Consider the following 13614-nt stretch of genomic DNA (forward strand, 5'->3'; position numbering starts at 1 on the left):
CTGAATCACACTCTCTCCTCAATCTATACCTCCGTCTCTCCGCTGTATCTCTCCCTCTCTCCTCTCAATCTATACCCTCTTCTCTCCTACCTCTTCATCCCTCTCTCACGTTGGATCTTCTCTCTCTCCTCTCCCTCCATCACTGTCCCTCCTCTCCCCGTCTCTCCTCTTTCTCCTTTCCTCTTTATCTCTTTCCTTGTCTCCTCCCTCCTCTTCCCACCTCCTCTCTCTCTTCTCTCTCTCTCTCTCTCATTACCGCTCTCTCTCGTCTTTTTCCCTCCCTCAACCCCTCTACCTCCCCTACTCCTTCCTCCCTTTCTCATCTTCTCTTTCTCTAGCTCCCTCTCCCCTCCCTCCTCTTGTCGTCATCCCTGTCTCCTCTTTCCCCCTCTGCTGTGCTTCCCCTTTCTCCCTTTCTACCTAACGTCTCCCATAACTCTCTCTCCTGTCCTCTCCCTCCCTCATATGCCACTCTCTCTTCTATCCATCCTCCCTCCTCCTCTCCTCTCTTCCTCCCTCCTCTTCTCTTCCTCCCTCCCTCTCCTCTTCTTCTGTCCCTCTCTTCTTCTCTTCCTCCCTCTCTCCTCCTCTCTTCTTTTGCTCCCTCTCCCCCCCTACCCTTTCCTCTTGTCTTCCCCCCTCTCCTCTTCCTTCCCCTATCTCCCCTCTGCTCCTCTTCTCTTCCTCCCCCTCTCCTCTTCTCTTCTCTTCCATCCTCTCTCCCCCTCTCCTCTTCTCTTCCTCCCTCCCTCTGTCCCCCTCTCCTCTTCTGTTCCTACCTCTCTCCTCCTCTGTTCCTCCCCCTCTCCTCTCTCACATCACTCTCTCTCTCCCTCCTCTGTCCTCCCTCTCTTTATGTAAATGAGCATCTGTCGTCTGCTCAGATCTGGAGGAACTCTCTTTGTTTGAATCAAATCTGAAAAACACGATTCACTTGTGGCTCGTCTCATTCACCAAAACAAACAGCAAATATGCCATGCATTTGACCCATCCTTCAGTGTCTGGGTAAGACCTGCATTTGACCCATCCTTCAGTGTCTGGGTAAGATCTGCATTTGACCCATCCTTCAGTGTCTGGGTAAGACCTGCATTTGACCTATCCTTCAGTGTCTGGGTAAGACCTGCATTTGACCCATCCTTCAGTGTCTGGGTAAGACCTGCATTTGACCCATCCTTCAGTGTCTCTGGGTTAAACGTACATTTGACCCATCCTTCAGTGTCTGAGTAAGACCTGCATTTGACCTATCCTTCAGTGTCTGGGTAAGACCTGCATTTGACCTATCCTTCAGTGTCTGGGTAAGACCTGCATTTGACCCATCCTTCAGTGTCTGGGTAAGACCTGCATTTGACCCATCCTTCAGTGTCTGGGTAAGACCTGCATTTGACCCATCCTTCAGTGTCTCTGGGTTAAACGTACATTTGACCCATCCTTCAGTGTCTGGGTTAATCCTGTGTTTTGGGTTGAAACAGGAGGAAACCCCGCACAGACACAGGAAGAACATGCAAACTCCACACAGAAAGGCCTGGGAGTTGAACAAGAGAGCTTCTTGCTGTGAGGCGATAAACAATAATACTGAAACTAAATTAAGCCACTGACGCAAAAACCAAGAGCAGATTTAAACCACAAAAACTATTCTAAATCTACAATACTGTTAAAATGAGTCATGCCCCGAAACATAAACAAAAATGTCCCAGAAGTGAAACGAAAACACGATAAATACTGACCCCAAACTAACCAAGAGCCACACACCTTCACTAGAACCAACTCAACCCATCTGTACTGAACTAAAGGTAAAAGGAGATGTTAACTTGAAAAATACCACTTCATGACATCACAAGGTGGAACAGAGCATTTTGAGCTTTGGAGATGTAACAGACTAATAATAAAGTGTTACTCAAACATGTGTGAATGAAACAAAACACAACTCCAGCTGTGTATTTAAGGAGGGAACATTATAACATGTCTCAACAAACAACAAAACACAGCGGTTAGAGACAAAACTGCCAAATAATATTATGCACGTGATTAATGAAAGGTCTGACTACTGTGACCATTTTAAAATGACTTCTTTTCGATACTAAAAAATATACTCGATACTCCATACTGATTCCGATACCGCGATGATAATAAAAACACTCTTTCTTCAGACAGTAGAATGTTATTTTATACATTAAATGTTTGTACTTTGTTTTCTATTCCCGTGTGTCTTGTGTCTGTGTGATCCCTGTGTGTCCAGTAGGTCCATAATGGTTCATATAAAACAGGTCCAAAATCAGCAGAGCATTAACAGAATGAACAGAACAGTGTTTGAGGAGATTACCACCTTAAAACAACGTGTCAGATCCACCTTAAAACACAGCAGTGATCCTTTAAAGTGTTGCACCAAAGATGAGACCAGTGACGCCCAGAGGACACAGCCCCGGAGCAGGGTCTGACACCTGCTCCATCACATGAATATCACATGGGTCTGACACCCGCTCCATCACATGAACATCACATGGGTCTGACACCCGCTACATCACATGAACATCACATGGGTCTGACACCTGCTCCATCACATGAACATCACATGAGTCTGACACCCGCTCCATCACATGAACATCACATGGGTCTGACACCCGCTCCATCACATGAACATCACATGGGTCTTACACCTGCTCCTTCACATGAACATCACATGTGTCTGACACCTGCTCCATCACATGAACATCACATGGGTCTGACACCCGCTACATCACATGAACATCACATGAGTCTGACACACGCTCCATCACATGGGTCTGACACCTGCTCCATCACATGAACATCACATGAGTCTGACAAATCACATGGGTCTGACACCTGCTCCATCACATGAACATCACATGGGTCTGACACCTGCTCCATCACATGAACATCACATGGGTCTGACACCTGCTCCATCACATGAACATCACATGGGTCTGACACCCGCTCCATCACATGAACATCACATGAGTCTGACAAATCACATGGGTCTGACACCTGCTCCATCACATGAACATCACATGGGTCTGACACTTGCTCAATCACATGAACATCACATGGGTCTGACACCCGCTCCATCACATGAACATCACATGGGTCTGACATCTGCTCCATCACATGAACATCACATGAGTCCGACAAATCACATGGGTCTGACACCTGCTCCATCACATGAACATCACATGGGTCTGACACCTGCTCCATCACATGAACATTATAATCACATCCAATTTACAGTTTAAATGAACATAATAAGCAAACCATAAAGGCTGTCCTCCACCAACCACAACATCCCCTGTTTTATTCAGCATAAAACTTCTAACCCTGTAGTTTAGATCTGTACAGACATGTTCTGTCTTGTGTGTCAGATGCCCTCCCTTCTCGTATTAGTTTGTCAGTTCATACTTTGTTCTTCTGGATGTGTTTAAAATGTGAACTTTGAACACAATCTTATCATTAAAACAAAAATCACAAACCTAACCAAATCACGTTCCACCTTTCAGCCTTAAATACATCCATCTTCAGAGGCGACACACAAGGTCACGTTACAGGTCAGATCTCTGGAGAGGCATGTTTTTCGAGGTATCCATAGAAATGGTTCGAGACAGTTTGAGTTTAATGCCATACAGTGGAACATTCCAGGCAATGCAATAACATTGCCATGGAGACAAGCAGATGAAGTACCCCGCACCAGAGAGGTTATATAGTGCAACTCTGAAATAAATGCTAAACAAATTCATTAAAATCATGTAATCGTGTCAACAGGTGTCAAATGTGCAACATCCAAACAGCAGCTCAGTAAAACAAGAATAATGTTCTATAATCCCACCAGCACCAGGGCAGTGAACGCACCACACCACAACAGCAGGCTAACAGCTAACAGCTAACGGCTAACAGCTAAACTCTCCTTGTGAAGTTTAGGCACAGTCAGATTTTAATGCATCAGTGAAACCTTCTGTTTGGTTTGAAATAGTAAAGCTGCACCGTGTCACTTTTTGCATGGAGGGTCCACCACACCTGTCTGTTGCCATGGAGATGTTACTGTTTTGCCAGGAATATGCCACAGAATAGCATTAAACTTAGCTATGTCTAGTCTGTGGAGATAAGCAGGTGAACAAGCAGGTCAGATCTGCGGAGAGGCGAGCCCACTCACAGTCAGACTACATGCTTTCAAGGTAAAATGATAAATGGTCACTCAAAGAGCTCACAGGTTCACACACCAGTGCACGCAGACAGTGGGGGCAAGGTGAGATAAATGTCTTGCCCATGGACACAACATTCATCTGTGGGAGCTGGAATCGCACCGCCAACCTGTGGGTCAGTGGATGTTTACGTAAAAGCACTTTGCCAAACAGAGCTGCTGTCGTCCCAACTGTGTATTTTGGGCTTTTACTTGTGACTGAATAAACACAAGAGTTTAATGCCATACAGGGGGACATTCAGTGCAAGCATGAAACAACAACAGCAGAAAGGTTGCACGGTATATATTTAAAATAAGAAACCGCGCACCACAGTTTGAGAATCACTGGCCCAGACTCATTTGTGATATGAATCATTCCTAAAGCCTAAAATAACCCCACAGCCTCTCACAATCTCACACCAAAACAATCTCAAGGCCTGCACTACTCTGCCTTTGAATCCGCAGACACCACAGTGGACTCTCCTCCTCTTCCTCCTCCTCCTCTATCATCCTCCTCTTCCTCCTCCTCCTCCTCCTCCTCCTCTCCCTCCAACAGGTGGGCTCGTGCATATGCAAACCAGCAGCTCAACACGTGTCTGAGCCAATCACATCACAGGAACATCCCAATACAACTGTCCACCTGGTCACGTGAGCTCAGGTGAGACCTCGTGCACACACACAGACCCGTGCACGCGCTTCATCAGGATCAGGACCCCCCCTCACCCCTCCCACCCCTTCTCCTCCAGGATCCCCCCCCCCACCCCCCCTGCACAGGTGTTCCCCATCCCCGCATCAGCGCCCTCTCCCCCGGCTTCCCCACACCACCACACACCGCCAAAAGCACACGACAGACGGGCGAGAGAACCGGAGCACCGACCGATGCACCGACCGTTCTCTGCGCGCGGGGTCCGGCTGCTGGAGGCTCGGTTTGGTGGGCGCCATCTTCCCTCGGCCCCCGCTCCTCCGGTCGCTCCTCTCCGCTGCTCCGGTGCCTCTGCCCGCTCCTCCGGTTCGGTCTCTCCGTTACACGTCCTCACTGCGCCATCATCCCCGCGCCGTTAAAACAAAGCCGTGTCCCGTGTCTCTGTCCCCCCCGCGCCCTCCTCCTCCTCCTCCTCCGCCTCCTCTCCGCTGTTTGTCTCGCCTTCAGCAGCGGCGCATCCTCCACAACACAGCGGGCTGCGGCGGGGATGCCATGCCGAGAACAGAGCGTGGGGGCCGGGGTAGGACTTGTGTCGGTGTCCGCTGTATCTAGCCGCTCTGCTCGCCTCTCTCCGCGGGGGAATGTCGCTCAGAGGCGGGGAATGCAGCCTTCACGACGCCGCTGTGCCCTGGAGCTCATCCCTCGGCAGACGCGCGCTCCTCTCGGCATCAGTCCCGCTCAGAGCCGGTGATGGAGCGGCTGTGTGCGGTCACGGTGCCCGCGCTGTCCCGGAGCCTGTCCCCGGATCCTGTCCCCGGAGCGTGTGGCCGGCGCTGGGCTGCGGTGCTGCGGTGCCTCGGTGCCTCGGTCCGCGCTGGTCCATGTGTTGCTTCCTGGAGCGGCTGTTGCACTAAACGTTTGTTCCAATCAACTTTAACCCTTTGGTTCCTCCGGTCTGCGGATGAGGCGGTGCGGCGGAGGCACGGACCGCGGGAAACGGGAGAATCATTCAGGAGAAAACATGTTAGGCGCTAAAAACAGGCGCTAAAACCAGGCGCTAAAGAGATAAATGCCTCCACAGGTTTAAATTCCTGCACAGACCGACGTGCACGCGCAGGTCTCGTGCAGCAGACTGGGCCTGACAGAGATGAGCCTCAGAGACAGGAGGCTCTGGGTTCGAGTCCTGGGTTCGAGTCTTGGGTTTGATTCCTGAGTTTGAATCCTGGCTCTGACTATGCCCTGCTTTAAAATCAACTCAAACTTAAAGGCGCATTGTGTAACTTTTCATGAGCAGGGTCCTATATGTGCCTCCCTGGAGATGTTATTGTTTACTTTGATGGTTTCGTAGTGTGGCATTAAACTTGTCTATTTCTGTAAAGAGAAGCTGGGGTCACGATCAGCCTTAGTTACAGGTCAGATCTGTGTAGAGGCGCGCCCGCTCATAGAGGATGTTTTGATTTTGTTGCAGAAAAAAACAATTGAATAAAGAACTCAATCGAAACTGAATAAAAGCATCACTGTGGAACATTCCAGGCAAAGCTGTACATCTCCATGGAGACAAGTGAAAAGTGACATAGAGCAGCTTTAGGGTCTCTTCAGTGACTCAGGTTTATCTCCTCTCAGTGTTTTACTCCAGATGCCCTCCCCGGCTCAGGCTGTACTGACTCTCACAGACTCAAGAGCAGTGTCTTGCCCAATGACACAATGATATAACTTTCCTCTAGAGCTGGATTTGAACTCACAACCAACAAAACTGACCAATCACCAACGAGCTTTGAGTGTGGACCTGAGATGTAACGGCATCTGTGACACTCGTGGATCATTATGTTTTAATTTACACATTTTAAATCAACAATATTCATCTAAAACCACTTAATAAAAGAAACAAGTCCGAAGTGGGCGTGTCACAGTGGGCGTGTCACAGTGGAGGTGAAAACAGGGACAGATCAACAAAATGGCGTCTTGAAAATAGTGGATTAAAGATTAAACTCAAACACGAATCAGTCCAAATACAACTTCAGAGGCTCAATGAAAAGAAACGACTGTGACTGAAGCTCGACTCGATGAAAAGTGGATCATTGACTCAGAGAAAAGCACTTTGTTCTGTAACACAACCACAAACTGCATGGTTACTGGGCAAACGCTTAACCACTGTGCCACTGGGTCAAGTTCATTTCAGACATCGCTCACAAATATGGAATTTTAAACAACTAAAAAAAAACAAATCCTCCTGTATCCCTGTGTCAGATGCCCTCCCGTGCAATGTGTTTTAAAAGCGTTTGTGTTCAGGATTCACGGCTCCGCGGCAATTACAGCTCTCTCTCTCTTTCGCTCTCTTTCTCTCTCTTTCTCTCTCTCTTTCTCTCTCTCTCCTCTGTCTCCGACCCCTCAAGGTCAACGGCATTCTGGGTAATCTGCACCGCGCCGCTCCGACGCGAGACGGAAAGAGGGAGGGATAAAACGGAAGAGAGGAGAGAGGGAGAGTAAAACAAGGGAAGCAGAGGGGGGAGAAAGAGGAGAGAGAGGGGCAGAAGGAAAGAATGAGAGAGGGTCAGAGAGAGAGGAAATTAGTGAGGAGAGAGAGAGGGGAAAAGAGGGGAGACATGAGGAAAAGAGGGAAACAGAAGAAATGAGATGAGAGAAAGAGAAGATGAAGGGGGAAGAGAGACAGAGCAAGAGAGAGAGAGAGAGAGCGCAGGAGTGCGTGAGAGAGGAGGAGAGAGAGGAGAGAGTGACAGAGGAGAGATGTACTAGACACAGGAATGTTGTTTAAACAGAAGCAGTGAACCAACAGTGTGATTCAGACAGAGAGAGGGATGAGGAAGAGAGGAGAGAGAGAGGGATGAGGAAGAGAGGAGAGAGAGAGGGATGAGGAAGAGAGGAGAGAGAGAAGGATGAGGAAGAGAGGAAAGAGAGAGGGATGAGGAAGAGAGGAGAGAGAGAAGGATGAGGAAGAGAGGAGAGAGAGAGGGATGAGGAAGAGAGGAGAGAGAGAGGGGATGAGGAAGAGAGGAGGGAGAGAGGGATGAGGAAGAGAGGAGAGAGAGAGGGATGAGGAAGAGAGGAGGGAGAGAGGGATGAGGAAGAGAGGAGGGAGAGAGGGATGAGGAGGAGAGGAGAGAGAGAGGGATGAGGAAGAGAGGAGAGAGAGAAGGATGAGGAAGAGAGGGATGAGGAAGAGAGGAGAGAGAGGGGGGGATGAGGAAGAGAGGAGGGAGAGAGGGATGAGGAAGAGAGGAGAGAGAGAGAGGGATGAGGAAGAGAGGGATGAGGAAGAGAGGAGGGAGAGAGGGATGAGGAAGAGAGGAGGGAGAGAGGGATGAGGAAGAGAGGAGGGAGAGAGGGATGAGGAGGAGAGGAGAGAGAGAGATGAGGAAGAGAGGAGAGAGAGAGAGGGATGAGGAAGAGAGGAGGGAGAGAGGGATGAGGAAGAGAGGAGGGAGAGAGGGATGAGGAAGAGAGGAGGGAGAGAGGGATGAGGAGGAGAGGAGAGAGAGAGGGGTGAGGAAGAGAGGAGAGAGAGAGGGGTGAGGAAGAGGGGAAGAGAGGAGGGAGAGAGAGGGATGAGGAAGAGTGAGAGGGATGAGGAAGTGAGAGAGAGGGATGAGGAAGAGAGGAGGGAGAGGGAGGGATGAGGAAGAGAGAGAGGGATGAGGAGGAGAGGAGGGAGAGAGAAAGAGAGGAGGGAGAGAGAGGGATGAGGAAGAGAGAGAGGGATGAGGAAGAGAGAGAGAGGGATGAGGAAGAGAGGAGGGAGAAGGAGGGATGAGGAAGAGGGGAAGAGAGGAGGGAGAGGGAGGGATGAGGAGGAGAGGAGGGAGAGAAGAGAGGACAGAGAGAGACAGATGAGGAAGAGAGGAGAGAGGGGTGAGGAAGAGGGGAAGAAAGGAGGGAGAGGGAGGGATGAGGAAGAGAGGAGGGATGAGGAAGAGAGGGATGAGGAGGAGAGGAGGGAGAGAGGAAGAGAGGAGGGAGAGAGAAAGAGAGGAGGGAGAGAGGGATGAGGAAGAGAGGAGAGAGAGGGGTGAGGAAGAGAGGAGGGACAGAGGGAGGAGGGAGAGAGAAGGATAAGGAAGAGGGAGAGAGGGGTGAGGAAGAGAGGAGAGAGAAGGATGAGAAAGAAGAAGAAAGGGATGAGGAAGAAAGAAAGAGAGGAGGGAGAGAGAGGGGTGAGGAAGAGAGGAGGGAGAGAGAGAAGAATGAGGAAAAGAGGAAGAGAGGAGGGGGAGAGAGGGGGATATGGAAAAATGGAAGAAAGGAGGAGAGCGAGGGGTGGGGAAAAGAGGAAGAGAGAAGGTTAGAGACAGATATACAGGATAGAGGGAGAAGGGAGAGAGGAAAGAAGGGGGAAGAGGGAGAGAGGGATGAGAGTAGCAGAGAGGGAGAGGTGCGGAAGGAAGGGAGGGAGAGAGAAGAGAAATAATCCAGAATGAAGATGTACAGTAGACAAGTTCTCACAGGGATAAGTGTATAAATGATGAGGAGGAAAGAAAGAGAGGAGGAGGAGAGAGGAGGAGAGAAAGAGAAGAGGAGGAGAGAAAGAGAGGAGGAGGAGAGAAGGAGAGGAGGAAAGAGGAGGAGAGAAAGAGAGGAGGAGGAGAGAGGAGGAGAGAAAGAGAGAAAGGAGGAGTTTGGACCAGGTCTTTTTCTGGTTCAGTGATGAAACAGGAGCAGATCTTTGGTCCAGGATCAAAAGTGAAACTCTTTTCTGTGTAGATCAGGGCAGATCGTGGGCGGGGATAGGGGGGAGGTGAAAACAAAGATTTTCTGACCACTTAAGCACACAGGAGTCACTCCAATACAACTCTGTGTAAGAGAACACTGAGGGAACACTGTTAAAACAAAAGTACAGAAAGACACTGAAGGACACATGTCTCTGCGAGGACAAGAAAGTTTATCATAAAAATGTCTCTGTGAAGATTTGAATGTTTGAATAAAATGTTAGGCACAGAAAGAGGAGAGGAGGAGAGGAAGAGGGGAGGAGAGGAGGGGAGGAGGAGAGGAAGAGGGGAGGAGAGGAGGAGGGGAGGAGGGGAGAGGAAGAGAGGAAGAGGGGAGGAGAGGAGGAGGGGAAGAGAGGAGGAGAGGAGGAGGGGAGGAGGACAGGAGAGGAAGAGAGGAGAGGATGAGAGGAGGACAGGAGAGGAAGAGAGGAGAGGAGGAGGGGAAGAGGGGAGGAGAGGAAGAGAGGAGAGGAAGAGAGGAGAGGAAGAGGGGAGGAGAGGAGGACAGGAGAGGAAGAGAGGAGAGGAGGAGGGGAAGAGGGGAGGAGGGGAGGAAAAGAGGAGGAGAGGAAGAGAGGAGGACAGGAGAGGGAGAGGAGGAGAGGAAGAGAGGAGAGGAGGAGAGGAAGAGAGGAGAGGAGGAGGGGAGGATGAGAGGAGGAGAGGAAGAGAGGAGGAGGAGAGGAGAGAAAGAGAGAAGGAGAGGAAGAGAGGGGGAGAAGAGGAGAGGAAGAAAGGAGAGGAGGAAAGGGGGAAGAGGGGAGGAGAGGAAGAGAGGAGAGGAGGAGTGGAGGAGAAGAGGAAGAAAGGAGGTGAGGAGTGGAGGAGGAGAGGAAGAAAGGAGGTGAGGAGTGGAGGAGGAGAGGAAGAAAGGAGGTGAGGAGTGGAGGAGGAGAGGAAGAGAGGAGTAGAGGTGTGCAGAGGCAGAAGTTTGGACTTTGTGAATGAGGAAAGAGAGAAGGAAGAAATAGATGAGAGGAGATGAGGTTTGCAGCATCCAAATAATGTCTGTGTATAACTGTATTATTATTATTATTATTATTATTATTATTATTATTATTATTATTATTGTTATTATTATTATTATTATTATCATTATCATCATGACTCTTTGTTGTATCAGAGCACACACTTTCATACTCGTGGGTGAAGTGTGCAGCACATGATCTGATCGGGAATCGCTCCATCAGCCAGAGTCTAATCACAGAGCAGCTTTGTCTCAGCGGAGTTCACACTTTAACACACATCAACATGGACTAAACCAGGACCGGACCAGGACCAGAACAGGACCAGAACAGGACCAGAACAGGACCAGAACAGGACCAAACCAGGTCTACATCAGGACCAAACGTAGAGCAGCTCACACAGATGATTTTACAATGGACAGATTTGTTCAGGATTTTTCCACACGACAGAAATGTGTCTGTATCAAAACTGCACACAGCAAAACCAGAACTAAACCAGGTCTACATCAGGACTAAAGCAGGACTAAACCAGAACTAAACCAGGTCTACATCAGGACTAAAGCAGGACTAAACCAGAACTAAACCAGGTCTACATCAGGACTAAAGCAGGAGAAGCAGAGTGCACTGTATGAAGATAAGAAAAAAAAAGTAAGCCAAACTTGAACTAAACTCAGAACTAAATCAGAACTGAACCAGGACTAGGACAGGACTAAAACAGGCCCCGAGCAGGACCAGAGCAGGACCAGAGCAGGACCAGAGCAGGACCAGAGCAGGACCAGAGCAGGACCAGAGCAGGACCAGAGCAGGACCAGAGCAGGACCAGAGCAGGACCAGAGCAGGACCAGAGCAGGACCAGAGCAGGACCAGAGCAGGACCTGTGTGGTTCTGTGAAGCTCATGACAATGAGACGAGCTGAAGCAGAGGAAACACACACCAGCTGAACTGGACTCTGCACCAGCCGCTCACAGTTTGTGTTTGTGTTTCAGAGGCAGACTGTGAGGAGAAGGTGCAGCCGTCTACGCTCACGTTCACACAACAAACTCAACGAAACATTTAGAAAAATTATCTAAAATTATATTAACAATTTGAGCTAAAAATCTGAATTTGTGATGTTTGGATTTTGAATGAAATGGTCAAAGAATCTCCACAAACGCAAAGGAATTTGAAGTTTGTTCAAGTGAAGGATGGTCACATCATTCTGTTCAGTCGAGTTTGAAAAACTCAAATTCACTAAATATATTTAACTGATGTGAAATAATGAACAGATTTATAATTTAAAATAACAGCAGACGAGCAGAAAGAGCGACACAGGAGAGAAGTGTCCAAACGTGTTAAGATTCTGAACAGGTCTGAAGAAAACGCCACATTCAGGACTCAGACTCAGACTCAGACTCAGACTCGGCTCTCACTGAAAAAACATCAAAATCAGACAAATGATCTCAGAAATCTGAAATGATCTGATTCAATTTTAACTTCTGATTCCAAAATTGTTGAAATTGCAAAAAGATCTCACACACGACACAAACCGAACGGAGCTGACGTTCACACGAAGCAAGATCTAGAAAAAAAATAGAAATCCTGAGATTCTGTTCAGAATTTTAGATGATTTAGATTTGAAATTAGAAATGATTAAACGAGGCTAAAATGTGCAAACACTGCGGCTCAGAGCTGAGGCTGCACAAGACCAGAGAGTGACTCTAATGTGGAGATCAAAAATGTCATCAATTATTTTTAAAATGTTACAACATGGAGAAATATGGAGTGTTTCTTTTATTAGAATAAGCAAAGTATTTACGAGGAGAGTTCAGGTTCAAATCAGACTCAAATCTCAGGAGGAAAAGGCGTCTCGTCTGTGGTGTGTGTTCTGAAGTGTGTGATTCTGACGTTCAATTCAACCGTTAAAATTAAGACAATGTTTGAAATGTATTTTAAAACATGAATAAATAAAAAAAAAACAGATGAATGAAAATCAAGAAACAATTAGAAAATACGACTGGAAAAATGACAAGTTTCAGAAATGTAATTCCACAAGGATTTTTTTTTTTTTTTTTTTTTCATTGTGGAGAGAATTTATTGAGTGAATTTACTGAAATTTGAGATAAAATAAAAAGTAAAAAATAAAGTTTATCAAACGTAAAAGAGTGAATCTAGTGACATGTGCAGAGTCCAGCAGAGGGTCACCAGGATCATGGGTTTAATGCCACCTTTTATTTTAAAGACACTCACTTTTGTTTCTAGATTGAACTTTTATTTTGTTTTGATCATATTTAAGAATTGTTTTAACAGAAGCAAAACGACACAAAATCTAAAGTGCCCTGAAATGAAACCAGTGAGTTTGTGAGTGTGTGAGTTTGAGCGGCTCCAGAGTCTCAAACGTGCCTCAGTTTGAAGCAAAAACGTCCTCACTGATCAAACTCATCCCGTGTGTGTTTATGCGTGGATTAGTGTTTAAATGTGTGTGTGCTGTAGCTCCACAGATCTGACTCGTACCTCTGATACGCGCCGAGTCCCTGCGCGCTTTGCGGAGTCCCGTTCGTGGCACCGGGTCCTGGCACCACCGGCACGCGGCCCAGAGGCGGTCCTGAGGCGGCGTTCACCATCCCGGACACCGCTCCCCCCGCCGCTCCTCCTCCAGATACCCCGGAACCTCCACCGGCTCCTCCCGCCGCCGAGGCCGTCACCTGCACGCTGAAGTCCGGGAAGATCCTGATCATCGTCCCGTTGAGCTCCGCTGCGCTCCGGGACGCACTGCCACCCGCGGTTCCACCTGTTCCTCCTCCGTTCCGCTGCGCCCCGCTCCGCTCCGCACTTCAGCACAAACACAGGAGCCCGGGACACGCTGCTCCGCTTCTCACGCGCGTCTGTCGCTTTAACCTTCGGAAATTACTCCTGAATCAATCCAAGTCATTGTTGCGTCTCCGCGCGCAATGCCAAAGCGAGCGCCACAAATAAAGCAATTAGCGGCTGTTTTTGCGCGGCTCCAACTGAACGTGCTCCTCCGGATCCTTTAACTCTCCTGTCCGGACTTCTCTCCCGCGGAGTCCGGGCTTTGTCCTGGAGAGAATGCCCCGGCTCCGGTCCCAGGCAGTGTCCGCT

The 13614-nt window shown here is 48.7% G+C and overlaps 1 protein-coding gene across 2 annotated transcripts in view; it reads right to left on the minus strand.

Annotated features, from left to right (window-relative positions):
- LOC117390573 (neuronal PAS domain-containing protein 3) overlaps positions 1-13232 on the minus strand; it is a 163828-nt gene extending 150596 nt beyond the window's left edge. For both annotated transcript variants that reach the window (XM_033988334.1, XM_033988335.1), the window contains exon 1: positions 13009-13232. In XM_033988334.1, the coding sequence (XP_033844225.1) occupies positions 13009-13232 (224 nt within the window). The remainder of the gene's footprint in view (positions 1-13008) is intronic.
- Positions 13233-13614: the final 382 nt, after the last annotated feature.

This window comes from Periophthalmus magnuspinnatus, chromosome 22 (assembly GCF_009829125.3).
Source record: "Periophthalmus magnuspinnatus isolate fPerMag1 chromosome 22, fPerMag1.2.pri, whole genome shotgun sequence".
NCBI lineage: Eukaryota > Metazoa > Chordata > Actinopteri > Gobiiformes > Gobiidae > Periophthalmus > Periophthalmus magnuspinnatus.